This window comes from Micropterus salmoides, unplaced genomic scaffold, assembly GCF_014851395.1.
Source record: "Micropterus salmoides isolate LMB-PRFRI ecotype aquatic unplaced genomic scaffold, ASM1485139v1 Ms_hic_scaffold_821, whole genome shotgun sequence".
Classification (NCBI taxonomy): Eukaryota; Metazoa; Chordata; class Actinopteri; order Centrarchiformes; family Centrarchidae; genus Micropterus; species Micropterus salmoides.
Genome location: NW_024044595.1, coordinates 36198 through 50000, shown reverse-complemented (window position 1 = coordinate 50000; position 13803 = coordinate 36198). Strand labels below are relative to the sequence as shown.

General features: G+C 44.1%; 3 protein-coding genes across 4 annotated transcripts; 2 read left to right on the top strand and 1 right to left on the bottom strand.

The window, feature by feature from the left end:
• Nucleotides 1-17: 17 nt before the first annotated feature.
• Nucleotides 18-2312, top strand: LOC119894648 (exocyst complex component 1-like; the record flags this gene model as incomplete). The annotated part of the gene is given in 7 exon segments (XM_038707313.1): nucleotides 18-131; nucleotides 384-463; nucleotides 633-861; nucleotides 946-1129; nucleotides 1235-1434; nucleotides 1556-1750; nucleotides 1852-2312. Coding segments are annotated over 7 exon segments (1155 nt in total), but the record flags the coding sequence as incomplete, so codon positions are not given.
• Nucleotides 2313-2453: 141 nt separating this feature from the next.
• cep135 (centrosomal protein 135) lies at nucleotides 2454-11293 on the top strand. Of its 2 annotated transcripts, XM_038707311.1 has the most exons (26): nucleotides 2454-2691; nucleotides 3211-3325; nucleotides 3425-3615; nucleotides 3725-3892; nucleotides 4055-4196; nucleotides 4315-4399; nucleotides 4498-4626; nucleotides 4802-5017; nucleotides 5118-5183; nucleotides 5364-5514; nucleotides 5608-5837; nucleotides 5924-6079; nucleotides 6161-6298; nucleotides 6887-6964; nucleotides 7112-7263; nucleotides 7578-7693; nucleotides 7790-7944; nucleotides 8306-8361; nucleotides 8443-8611; nucleotides 8710-8820; nucleotides 8987-9172; nucleotides 9306-9515; nucleotides 9659-9861; nucleotides 9963-10067; nucleotides 10643-10798; nucleotides 10904-11293. In XM_038707311.1, the coding sequence occupies exons 2-26, from the start codon at nucleotides 3213-3215 to the stop codon at nucleotides 10923-10925; spliced, it is 3504 nt and encodes a 1167-aa protein (XP_038563239.1). In that variant the 5' UTR covers nucleotides 2454-2691; nucleotides 3211-3212; the 3' UTR covers nucleotides 10926-11293. The 2 variants fall into 2 exon arrangements, with proteins under 2 accessions (XP_038563239.1, XP_038563240.1); XM_038707312.1 differs by lacking the exon at nucleotides 10904-11293 and having other exon boundaries at nucleotides 10643-10817.
• Nucleotides 11294-11309: 16 nt separating this feature from the next.
• On the bottom strand, nucleotides 11310-13803 carry chst14 (carbohydrate (N-acetylgalactosamine 4-0) sulfotransferase 14). The gene is made up of 2 exons (XM_038707314.1): nucleotides 13510-13803; nucleotides 11310-12683 (listed from the first exon to the last, which is right to left on the bottom strand). The coding sequence occupies exons 1-2, from the start codon at nucleotides 13801-13803 to the stop codon at nucleotides 11871-11873; spliced, it is 1107 nt and encodes a 368-aa protein (XP_038563242.1). The 3' UTR covers nucleotides 11310-11870.

Below are 13803 nucleotides of genomic sequence, written 5' to 3'. Positions count from 1 at the left end.
GTATTTCTTATTTGCAGATATTTGAGCAGGTCCTCAGTGAGCTGGAGCCTCTGTGTCTTGCAGAACAAGACTTCATTAGCAAGTTCTTCAAGCTGCAGCAGCACCCGACAGTTACACCCCCTCTTGCTCAGGTAAATATGACCAGGTATCTGAAATAGGTGACAGGAGGATCATACGGTACACCACCTGCTGATGAGTTGTCGTTGTTGTTAGAAGCTGTACTCATGTGTGGTGGCATCTGAAATTGGAACATTTTTCTTGCCTGAAAGCGTGATATAATAGAGCAATAACAGGCACGGCTTGTTTGTAGTTACAGCATCATTCATATATGTCAGCAGATGTTTGTTTAGATTTGTCATGTTTTATGTCTCTTTTCTTGTCAGCCTGAAACAGAGGAATCAGATGGAGGCATGCTGTCAAGAGTGCCTGCCCAGGCTGAACACAGATACTCCATGTCATCAGAGTGAGTAGTGGCACAGCAGTGGCAGTATAAGTATATAAGTCATCTTCTCTGCCAGAAACATTATTTATATTTTCTATGAATCGCTCCCTTATCCTTGTTTCACTTGTCACTGCTTTTTTCCCCCTCAACTTTCTGTTTCGTTCACTCGTTTCCCTCCCCGTGACTCAAGGAAAGACATGGTGCGGCTGATGATGAACAAAATCTTCCAGAGCATCGAGACGGAGCTCAACAGTCTCATTGCTCTGGGCGACAAGATAGACAGCTTCAACTCTCTGTACATGCTGGTGAAGATGAGTCACCATGTGTGGACAGCTGAGAACGTTGACCCGGCGTCTTACCTCAGCACTACTTTGGGAAATGTGCTGGTCACTGTCAAGAGGAACTTTGACAAATGCATTGTGAGTAGAGTCCAAAAGATGAGGAATATTCTCGTCTTTTGAAAATGGAGATGTCGTGCCAACACAATCTATTTTTTCTCACAGTCTGGACAGATCAGACAGATGGAGGAAGTGAAGATTTCTAAGAAAAGCAAAGTTGGGATCCTGCTTTTTGTTACTGGCTTTGAGGAGTTTGCCGAGCTGGCTGAAACAATCTTCCGTAACGCAGAGCGCAGAGGGGACCTGGATAAAGCTTATGTCAAACTTATCAGGGCTGTCTTCATGAATGGTGAGACCGCTGGTCAACCAAAAGCACCTGCTTCTTGGCTATAGATGATGTGGTGTTTATGTGATGTCTGGTAAACAAAGTTCTGAATATAGTTTGTTTTTTTAGTGGAGAAGGTGGCCAATGAAAGCCAGAAGACGCCGCGGGACGTTGTGATGATGGAGAACTTCCACCACATCTTTTCCACACTGTCACGTCTAAAGATCTCATGCCTGGAGGCTGAGAGGCGAGAGGCCAAGCACAAATACACAGACCATCTGCAGTCTTATGTGATCAACTCTCTGGGCCAGCCTCTGGAAAAACTAAATGTAAGTCATAGTGTATTTTAAGAGTTATCACAAACATTTGGCGTGTTCCTGGACATGAGTGGTGATATGCAGGATGTGAGCATTTACTCAGCGGTGGTAAACTCTTAACTTTCTCCTGCAGCATTTCTTTGAAGGAGTTGAGGCACGTGTAGCCCAGGGCGTTCGCGAGGAGGAGGTGAGCTACCAGCTGGCCTTCAACAAACAAGAGCTGCGTAAAGTTATCAAAGAGTATCCTGGCAAAGAGGTGAAAAAGGGACTTGACAACCTCTACAAGAAGGTGGACAAACATCTGTGTGAAGAAGAGAGTCTGCTACAGGTGAGAAATGAAACATTTTAAGGGGTCGAACTGCTCAGCTGATAAGTGGTGTCATGTCTCTTCATCTCCTCTCTGTTGCCCTTCCTGTTTTTCTCCACCAGGTGGTGTGGCACTCCATGCAAGACGAGTTCATCCGTCAGTACAAGCACTTTGAAGATTTGATCGGCAGATGCTACCCTGGATCTGGAATCACCATGGACTTTACCATCCAGGACATGTTGGAGTACTTTTCCAGCATTGCTCAGTCTCATTAGTCTAACTGCTATGCACTATGATTCACTACTGCCTCACACAGGCAAGAGATACACTAGCTACTCACAAACTACCCTCTATTGTTGTTTTGGACAATGAGCATTTCTTCTCTGTGTGCGCCTGTGTATTTTAATGAAAGGGATTTGTACACTGGACAGTGGTCATGCAGATATCTCTGCATTGTGTGTGTGCGCCTGTTCATTTGAGGTTCAACACCTCTCTGCTCTAAATACTGAATTGATTATGTTATATTTTTGTTATGTCTTTATGCCATATGTACATAATAAATTTGCAGTTGCCGACCCATTCAGTGCTGTATCAATATTTTATTTTATTGTTAAACAACACATGACATTAGATATTTCTTTTTATGCTTGGGTTCAATCTCTGTACCGACCCCGCCCTGGGCGGCGGACAACGCCGGCTCACTAAACGCGCCGCCACAGATGATCCACAGCCACTTCCATGGTGACGAATCCAAACCAGAGATCATCGGCGCTCTTTTCAAACCCTTCTACCGCGGAAACATGTTAACGCAACAGTTGTTGGTTATTAAACCTTAACAGAACAAAGTGGAATGCTATTAATAAACATGTAATTATATTATACTTCGTCCAAGCGAGACATTTATGCCGTAAGTTGACGTTAGTCAGGCTAGCTGTCAGGAAAGCGGTGTCCTTCCAAGAAAGGTATGGTGACGCAAACTCCTGAGATTTAACGCTTGCTAATTGATTAACGGTAACTTTAGCTGAACGGTGCTGATTAGTCTAATGCTAACGTTATATTTGTTATCTCAGAAGCAGGTAATACTAGCTCAGTGGCTATCCACACATAACGCTAATGCTAATATTGGATTATTAGCCTGTAAGCTAAGTTAGCTGCATAACATTAGCCAACATCAAATAACTGGCTAACTAGCAAGTTTATCAGCCAATGTAGGTTGATGTTACCCCCCTAACCAATACGGGTCTGATCAATTTACGTTAATTTAAGTATCAACTGTAACGCTAATCGTTGCTTTATGGTGTCCAGGGTGCAAATGTTCACCAGCCAATGGCTAGTGAATGCTCCGAAGTGTACCAGCCACTCATTAGATTATCATTCATATCATCATATCTTGCTGAGAGAAGTAAATCTACCAGCCATTTGAATATTTTACCAGCATGTGCCTGGTGCTAATTTTGCACCCTGATTGTGTCACATCACAGCCATGAACAACAGCGCGGAGAGGAAGTTCGTCAATTTGAGGAAGCGTCTGGATCAGCTGGGGTACCGACAGCCACTGGCAATAGAGTCACTGCCACTAGTGGAGAAACTATTCAGGTGAGACCTTCGGCACCTGCTCTCCTTAATGCCAGCGAGTCAGTAACAGTTGATGAACAGATGAGATCTACAAAAGACATATTTTCCTCTGTGTTGCAGTGACCTGGTCCACACAACTGAAAGTCTTCGCAATGCCAAACTGTCAGCAGGGAAAACTGAAAAAGAAAGTCGAAACCTTGATGCCCTTCTGGAGCCACACAGGGCAGAAAATGCTCGAGTGGTCAGGGAGAACAATGAGCTGCACCTCGAGCTTCTCAAGCTGAAGGAGGAGAAGGACCGTGTCACCAGAGGTAAAGCTTGGTCCCCCTCCCCAGTGCAGTCTGAAGCATTTTCCCACATCCTTGACCCACACACAAAAAAACGGTTTGATGTTTTCAACACGATCATTTCTTCTTTCAGAGCTCAAGACCCACATCAGAAAACTGGACCATGAGACATCTGACCTGAAGTTTTTAAATAATCAGTATGTGCACAAAGTTCGCTGCTTGGAGAAGGACAGCAAGGCTAAAGCTGAGCGTATCCAACAGCTGCAGGAGAAGAACATGCAAGCTGTGGTGCAGACACCAGGTAATGCCAGGGGTCTCACCTAAGCCCTGTGACAACACATTGAAAGTGATATTTGACTTTGGTACATTTTTGGTCAAAAACATTTTCGCTGAACCATATTGAAAGTCAATTGTTAATCATAATGGAAGAATTGTGGCCTCATTTCCTCTCACACTTTCACAGGTGGAAAGAAGCGCAGCATCCCTTTCAGACGTCAGAGAATGCAGATTGATGAGCTCATACCTTCCTCCTCTACCTCAGCGTATCCTGTGTCGCAGCCTGATGATCCGTATATAGCTGACCTGCTGCAGCTGGCAGATGGAAGGTTTGTTTTCATCTGTGACAGCTAAACTGTATTATTGAGTGAGGTGGGAACTAGTTGATGGATGTGTTAATTGCAGCTCGCTTCAGCGACTGACTGACTAAGACATTTGTGTTTGTAGAATTCACGAGCTACAGGAAGACATCATAAAGGTCAAACTTGACCTGGAACATGCTCAGGAATTTATAAAACACTTGAATACACAGGTAAGAAATAAATGAACTAGAAGCATTTTATGCTGTGACATGGTAAATGTCAGTAAAGAGGAGACGAGATGTTGCTTTTTCTTTTTTTGTTGGCGCAGGTGGATGGGAGGGACAAAGAGATCGACCGTCTGAATCGTGCTCTCCAGGGAGGACGACCTCATGATGTAATTTCCCTCGAGGCTCAGAACATCAGCAATGAGAAACTGATCGCCCATCTGAACCTTCAGGCAAGCATAGCAGTCAAATAGTATATTTTCGCTGATGTATGAATACATATAGAATATTTCTGGAGCATGAGATGATCAGAGATCCTACAACAGAGCCCAGTTCCTCTGGAAGTGGTCTGCATGGTTGCAAGTACCCACCATCCTCTCTGTTGAGCTGCTGCTTTGTGTTACACAGATCGAATACCTCCAGGAGTCCAACAGGACACTGGAGCAGAAGGTAGAGGGACTGCAGCAGAGGAAGAAGGATGCCTCCACCGAAGTGGCCAATCTGTCTTTAAAGAACCTGGAACTGTGTGAAGAGCTGACGCACATAGACGACCTCGCGAAGCGGCTGGAGATGGACAAGGAGCGCGTGTTGGAAACCGCTGATGTGGAACTGCAAGAAACTAAAGTAAGAACATGGGAGTGTGTGTGGAAAGACGTTATGTGGGTAAGAAAGTGTGAATGGATACAGTGAAGACACTCAAACCTGAAATCTCTTTTCTCAACAGAAAGAAATCCAAAGGCAACAGAGAGTCATCGAAGAATTGGAGGACATTATCACAAAAATGAGAAGGGTATGTACAGTAAATATTCTATACTTAATATATTTATTTTCCTTAATTGGAATACTCCTAAATTTTATTATATAAATGACATCCTTCAGTGAGCATAAACCACTGTACCGTGCCAAATATCTGTCCTATGTTTGATTGTGCAAGCTAAATCCAGAATCTCTTGGTAATGATCTAATTCAGGAGCGGTCTGAAGGTGACTTTGAAAAAGACCGTCTCAGAGACCAGCTGGTGGAGCTCAAAGAGCAGAATGAGAAAATGGAGGGACTAGTGAATTTCCTGGAGGAGGAGAAAATCAGGCTGCAGGACAAAATTGAGAAAATGATGGCAGCTGGTAAGCAGCAGTTTGGTTTACCTCAACTGTGGTTCTTATAGCAGCTTTACATTGTTGACATGCATGTATTACTGACTTGTTGCTGTTTCCTAGACAAAGACCTGGTGCTGGAGTTGGAGACCATGCGGGCTAAACATGGTGTTTGTGGAAGGGAGCGCTCCCCATCGCGGCTGGATGCATTTGTCAAGAGTCTAGAGGAGGAGAGGGATTACTATCGCCACGAGGCCGAGCGCTATAAACGAGCCAGAGGGGCTGGTGGCCTGGATTTAAGCCCCAGCCGTAGTCCAGGCAGGGGTAGGAGTCCTTTGTCCAAAGTAACGAGGGTAAGAAAAACATTTTGTTCAATAGATTTTCATGTGATCCTCATAAAAACGGACACAACAAGTAGATAATGGCCTCAAAATTTCAGGGAGGTGTTTCAGAGACAGAACTGCTTCGTTTAGTAATGGAAAGAGATGAGCTGAAGGCTGCCCTGTTGGACTTTGAGAAGCACATGGAGGACATCCAGAAGGACGTGAAGGCCCTCAGCACTGAGAGAGACCACTTTAAAACGCTGTTTAAGCAAGTGGGTTTTAGAAACATTATTCCACCAGTTGGAACCTATTTATCTGAAACTTTTATGGACCAAATGTTTTTGTTCACTCAGGCTCAAGAGGACCTTAAGCTGGCCCGTAGCACAGATGTGTCAGCTGACCCCTTGAAACTGAAGGAGGACATCAAACGGGCAGAAATCAGAATCGAGCAGATGAGCATTGAAAGAGACACACTGATGGAGAGATTAAAGGTTAGTCTAAGAGTAATGCCTTTCATGATCCAGCGTAATGGTCTCAAAGACAGGTTATCTCGTAAGCTGTAAAATAACAAAGTTGTTAGTTTTTGTTAGCTTGCAGACTGTAGGGTTTAACATATTTTGAACTAGTCTAAATCAATTAGTCGGGTGACAGAAAATTTATTAGCAACAATTTTGATAAGAGATAAGTCATTTCTTTAAGCAAAAATGGCAAAGAAATTCAAGGGTTCCAGCTTCTCTAACATCAATATTTGCTGTTTTTCTTTGTTTTATATTATAGTAAATTGAATATCTATGGGTTGCCTGTCAAAACAGCACATTTGAAGTCCTCATCTTGGCAATTTTACCATATTTTCTGACATTTTAAATGACAAATTTTTTATGATTAACATTAATTGTTAACAATCTGGATAAATTGATAAAGATATATATATATAAAAATAATCATTAGATGCAGCACTACTCAAATCTGTCGCTTGTTCATCTAAGCTCAGAGACAGCATTGGCATGTTGTAAACTAGTTTTAACTAGTGTGGAATGTTTTTAGCCTAACACACACACAAATATTCAAACTGTTTGCAGGTTGCCCAGACGTCAGCTCTCACAGACAGACAGGCAGAAGAGAGGAGGATTCTTGACCTGGAGAATGCCATGAAGAGTGTAAGCATGATTTTTGTTTTTTATTTAAATAAATCATGTGCTTATAATGTACAATTCCAAAGTCCCAGGACCCAGTTAATATGTAATGGTCACTACTGTAACTTTGGTCCTACTTCATCCTGGCACATTTTGTGTTTTGGTGAGTAGTTGGAGCGGGAGAGGCTGGAGCTGCGGTCACAGGTGTGTCTGCTGAAGGAGAACAGAGAGGCTGTGGAGGAGGAGCTAAAGGTTCGGTCTGCTGCTCTGGTCCAGAATGCAGAGGAGGTCGCCCAGCAGAGGGCTGAGTCTAATGCTCTGAGGTTTGTCAAAACAAAATGCGGGAAATTAACAAAATGACTATGATGTGCCTGAGCTTTCCTTAAGAATAGCCCCATAATTCTGCTGCCCGAAATGTGTGTTAAATGCATATTCTTATAGAAATGTTGCTCATTATATACAAAAAAAAAAGTTTCTTCTCACTACTTTTCATAATAGCATTGTGTTATCAATTGTCTAGTATGTCATCGCTTCCCTCTGTTTTCGTTTGTTTTCCCCATGCTTGCTTTTGTTCCTGTGGACAAACTGAAAGCTAACTTGTTAGAGGGCTGATGGAGTTTTCCCCATCTCTCTACAGGCTCCTTCAGGAGCAGATGGAGCAGTCACTGTCTGATACCCAACACAGGCTGTCTGTGAAGATGAATGAGCTGCGTGCTGCTCATGAGCAGATTGAGAAATTGGAGGAGAGAATAAGTGAATATTTTGTTCAGGACGGACCGCTATAGTCAGCGTTGTATTGTTCCGTATTATTTTCTGTGGCTGTTTCCTGACTTTAGTTTCATCTGACAGGGGAGCTGAGTCAGCAGGGCTCCAAGCACAAGGAGGAAGTGGCTGCTCTTCACAAGTCCATCTCCGCCCTGGATAGAGAAAAAGACACTCTTCAAGATGAGGTGGATCAAAAGACTGAGAAACTGGTTGTTCTCCAGGAGGAACAATCTAAAAAGGTAGCCATGACCGAGAAACCTCATCAACATCACAAGCTTTTATTTAAGGATTGGTGCATATTTTTTCAATCAGGACCCAAAACAATACTCAAGCCCATATGTACATTTAAAAAATCATTGGCCCCTGTAATCTTTCCTCCTGTTCATACCGGCTATGGAAAAGCAATTCCGATGTACGGTAAGCGATGGGGGACAAATCCAAAGTCCAGATCTTTCTGTGCCAAAATCCTTTCTTCAAACTAACCTAAGTTAATGTGGGGCTTCAGCAGTTCTTGTTAGTCAAAGGAAATGTGAACCTAATGAAAAGATGAGTTGTGCTTGAAAAGTATTAATAAGGCATAATTATTTGGTATTTTCACAGGAAAAGACTCTAGAAGATGTGAGACTCACAGTCACAAACATGGACAACTCATTAGCGTGAGTAATGTGGTCTTAAGTTCAAAAACCATGTGTTTCTCTCAGCAAGCTTGTGGCAACATTAATATGTGATCCTTGCAGTCAGCTGCAGGGGGCGTTAAACAGCCGTGAGAGGGAGATAACCAGCCTGAGGAGGCAGCTGGATGCCTGTCAGGAGGAGCTGGCTGTACTCAGGAGAGACAAAGAAATCACAGTCAGGGAGAACAGGAGGCTGCAAGATGACCTGGCTACAATGACCAGAGAGAACCAAGTATGTATGAAGTCTTTAGTCTGTCTATGTTTCTTCTGTGTCATGTACAAAGGAAATGAGGAAGAAATAACACCAGCTGCTGTTGTCTGTTTGTGCAGGCTGTACATGTGGAGATGGAGGAGGCTTTGCATGAGAAGGATGAGCTGAAGTTGAGGGTTCACTCTTACATTTCTGAAGTGTCCAGAATAGAGAAACTGATGGCCACAAAGGCAAGAGAAAACTGTGCACTCCTGTAGCTGTTTGAGCCTCTTTAAAGTAGATACTGTCTTTCTGATGCTTTGCCTGGGAGAGTCTTTTTAGCAGTCTTATGAGTTGCTTGGACTTCCTATACACCCTCTCCTGCCTGCCAGCTGACTGCTAGGTGTTGACCCACAGGAGCAGGAGAACAGGGACCTGCTGGATCGTTTCAGGATGGCCCACTCCGAGGTGGAGGAGCGGGAGCAGAAGTTGCAGCAGGCTGAAGGCCTCAATAACTCCATCCGCATGGAGCTGCTGTCTTCAGACTCAGAACGGAGACACCTCCGCGATACTGTCAGCCACCAGAAGAGAGAACTCCAGCAGGTGAGACATGGGATGGAAGAAGCACATCTGACACATCTGCATTGTGCAGAAATACGTATTTCTATACAGTATACACCAAGTTATAGCAATAATTAGAGAATAAACTGTAGCTTTCACCCTGCTGTTTCCCCAGCATACGCAGGCCCTACAGGCTTACGAAGCCCAAGTATCATCGTTGGTTCGTGGGATGTCCCGACTAGAGGAAGAGCTACACAAAACACAGGAGGAGAAGGCCGCTCTCCTCTCGGATCTGGCATCTGTCAGGGAGCTCTGTGTCAAGTTGGACTCCGGCAAGGAGCTCACTGCACGTCAGCTCACTTCCAAGAGCATGGATCTAGAGAGGGTGAGGCCTGCTCCGCCTTTACATCAACATTGCTGTGAACTGGTTGCATTCAGCTCGAGGTTACACGTGCAGGGGAGCAGCAGCAGTAGTTTTCTATCTCGGTAAATAGATAACTAAATAAATAAAAGCTACATGTTTTCTAGGTCACAGGAGAGCTGGAGGATGTGCGGTCAGAGACGGAGCTACTTAAGAAACAACTGGCCAGTGAGAGGCTGACCGTCCGTAACCTTGAGACACTGCTCTCCACCAATCGGCACAAGGAGTTCCAAACCCACCTGACAGCCAGCGAGAGGGAGTCGGAGCTGAAGGTCCTGCGTGATAGGCTGACCCTGGCTGACAGCAGAACGTAAACAAATCCACTGTTGGCTTGAACTTTAAGACTTGAATAAAAATGCCCACCCCCAAATAGTTGATTACGGTTTGTTTTTCGTGTGTAAATACACTCAGTGCGGAGCACGCCAGGGAGGTGTCCCAGCTCCGAGGCAAAGTCTCCCAGCTGCAGACGGAGATGGACGTTCTGAAAAGACAGTTGACCACTGAGCGCTTTGAACGGTGAGCGGAACGACTTAACTCGACTCAACCAAAGCTGCAAGTTTGACACAAATTACAGTCAGTCAGTATTATTACAAAAGGTATTTTATGTTAGTTTTGTGAAATGACTCAGCTAATATCTGTATAACATTGTTTATTCTGTGGCCTCGTTATTGAGGTGCTATTTGATGCAACAACAGTGTTCACAAACTAGGTTATTTCCCCACATCAAGCTTGTTTTTCTAGGCTGCAAAAACTGACGTTCATAGCGTTTGATCTTTGAAGTAGCGAATCAGGATGTAGAGACAGTACTGCGAATGTCCTCCATGTACCTGAACAATTTCTTGATCTGAAGTTTGGTAAAATTAAGTTTAGACTGTTCTGGCCATTTTTATTTAAAATAAAAGCTTTATATAGCCTAATCATAGCCTAAGGCAATGTCTTCAAATGACCGACAGTACAAAACTCAAGATATCCAAGTTACTCTCAAATAAGACCATTGATTTCTGAGGTGCTCACAGCTGTAATACATGTAGTTACAAGGATGTAACAACACAGTGGAGGCACAAACAATACATCTTGATCTCTGTTCTCAGTGAGAGGGCCGTCCAGGAGATGCGCAGACAGGGTGTGTCGTTCTCGTCCCTGCAGAGTTTGTCGCCCCTCGGCGTCTCCACCAGTCCTCATCACGTCACCCCAGAACGCTCCATCCTCCGAGCTCTTAACAGCTCCACTGACAAGTCAGCAGACAGGTGAGGATTGGGACATTGAATTTCAGCTTTTGGATAAAACCTCAAAATTAGTTCTCTTCCTTATTTCACCTAACTTGTCTCTTGTTCTTTTCTTTCTCTTTTCAGAAGTGTGAGCTTCAAGGATTAATGACTAGAGAGACAGACAAATGAAGGCATTGATGAGTGAGTCAGAAACCACTAGTCTTGAGTCTGGACATGAATTGTGAAGGCCTCCATAAGACATTTTAACCTCTCATTGACTCCACTTATGTGACTGTATGCAATGTCTCATCTCTGTCAGTGCGTTACACAGTCATTGATAAAATTAGGATTCTGCTTTGAGAATGAGTTGGTGCTTCTGAAGTAAATTTGGTTCTCAGCAACTATAACCTCACACATGTAGCAATAGAAGTATTTGTTCAGCCCTGTGGTTATGTGTATTATGCTTAATATCCATGTTTTTTAATGATGTTTAAATTATTAAATTATTCACAAAATAAAGTGATGTAAAAATTACAGTAATTGCAGTGACTTGCATCACAAAACTTGAACTTTTGTTTTAATACAAGGTAAATAGCCCATAAAGTTATAGGAAAGTTGGGAGACGGGCGGGAAGGAGAGGCTGTGACGTACAACAAAAACGACACGAGCTGGATTTAAAACCCACCAACCTGTGAGTACATGGCGTGTGTTTTAGCCTGCTAAACCACCGAGTGCCCACTAAAGCCAAGATTTATCTTCTCCAAAGTGTAGATGAGGAAACAAGCAAAATACAAAGTTTGGTCTTGCAACCTTATTTCCATTTCTATTATTGTATACTGAAATGGTGCGCTTACTGTAACAGTGCATGACAGGAACATGTTGAGATTGGACAAAGTGATTTACAGGACCCCCCCCACCCCCCCAACTAATTTCAAGCTTTAGTGGTTTTGAAGACGAGTCTCCATCTCTTCCAATACTCAGCATTTTGCAATGATATTCAAACATCTCAAGTAAAAATGTGTAACAGCTATCACAATACAGTTTGTACAAATTAATCTATAAAAAATAATCTCAGAACTATAAAACATTGTACATTTAATGCCGACAGTGTTCAGTGGTTGTGTTGGGGGAGAGGATAAGTGAAGAGGGAGAAGTCTAAGATGTACTTGGGCAGCAGTTCCCTCAGTAGCTTCCGTGGTAAGCTGCACAGATAATAGTGTAACGTCTCTGTGGTGACCGGCTTGTACCACGTTTGCCTCTCTGGGAAGTGAACATAGGGAGGCGCTCCAATGCGCTGGAGCACAAACTCTGCATCGCTTTCAAGGTGCTCATAGGAGCCGATGAAGTCGTACTTCACAGCACAAGGTTGGCATAAGTTGTAAACCGGCATCCAGTGCTCGTTCATGTGCTCCACGTCCTCATCCAGCAAGTAATGGACAAACTCTGCAAAGGTCACATCATCTCCTGTTACAGCCGCGTCCTTAGCAAGACCTTTTCTGTAGCGCTTTATTATCTCCACGCCGTACTTTTTCTGGTAGGACTGAATCTCTCCAAACTTGTTCCTGTATGCAGAAAGCAGCCGTTCCATAGGCTCCCGCACAAACATGAACTTGAAGTAGTGCTTGAGGCGGTACCGGATCTCCTCAGGTTTCAGAGAGGACAAAAATAGCAGGTCGCTGCGGTGGTCCATCTTGATACTGACGTCCACGCTCTCCAGCGCTCCGCTCAGAACCTTCAGAACCCTCTTCCAGTTGGAGCAGGCCACTTTGGGGACGTAGCAGTAGAGGAAGTGGTACTGATCATTTACTAGGATGTGCTGCAACAGCGTCTTCCTCTGCGCAGGGCTCAGGGACCAGACGCTGTGGGGCGTGTTCTTCTGGCTGCACATGGTCCTGATGGTCCGGTTACGGATCTCCTGGAGGATCTAAATGTGAACACAGATCAGTGACTTAAAGGTTTTACAAATACACACCAGTTTACTAGTCATGGTTGGTATTAAATCAGCCTGTGTAAAAACAGCTGTGTAACATCAGGTCTGAGAAAATAGCCCTGATTATCTCATCGTGAGTAACTTCCGTTTGGAGATAAATCTCAGAACAGAAACCCTGCATAGAAGCTGCAGAGTGTTTGAGTTTGAAAGAGATGATTTTTAACAAGCAGAGAGGATCTACTTAAAACTATTAAAGACTATCAAGTTGAATTATGGCTCATATTAAAGACTAAAAGTCAGGAAAATTCAGCCCCTGCTGCTGCTGCTTCAGCTTAGTTTCTGTTTTTACAGTTCCTATCTGTCTTTTGAGAGCCCCCCAACTTAACGGTAGAGGTCCGGTGTCTGGGAAAAAAGCCAAGAGTTAGAAATAAACAATATGCACACTTACTTATGTATTTACAGCAAGGGATTGTGCCAGACCAACGGGTTGTCATTTGATCCAACTCTTAAGCTTTGCAGGGATTTTTTTATGGTTTCTTGATGAGAACTATAAGAAACCAGAACTTTTAATAACAGTTTTGTGGTTGGTGGTGGTGGTTTTCCCATTGAACACAAACTGAAAGTCATCCTTTACCCACTAACACACATCACTTGTGAAAAGGCTGTGCACACACTTTATGACACAACTCTTGTTATATTGTGAGATATACATAATCACGGGACAAATCAGAATCTCCGCTGGCCTCAGCAGACGTTCGCTTGGCAAAAAAACTTTCTTTAAGACTCCAGCAGAGCTTCGTGGTGCGCGACATTACTATACCTGGGAGTCCACGTCCACAGCGGCCGGGTTGTGTTTCCCAACCTGGCGGACGAAGTCCAGCCGCTTGCTGTTTCCCCGTGGTGGAGGCGTCTCCATGCTGCTCAGCATTCCTTTCTCTATCATGAGCAGCAGGCCTCCGGACGCTACGATCACCAGGAAGGTTAGCACCGACGGCAGCACCGCGGAGCTGCGGCGCACGGAGCCCGAGTTCACCGTTGTCCTAAAGTTCATAAAGGAGCCGCTCCGCACTCCTCCGGTCCTTTTCATCCCGTAGTCCTGCCTACGAGGAAACAT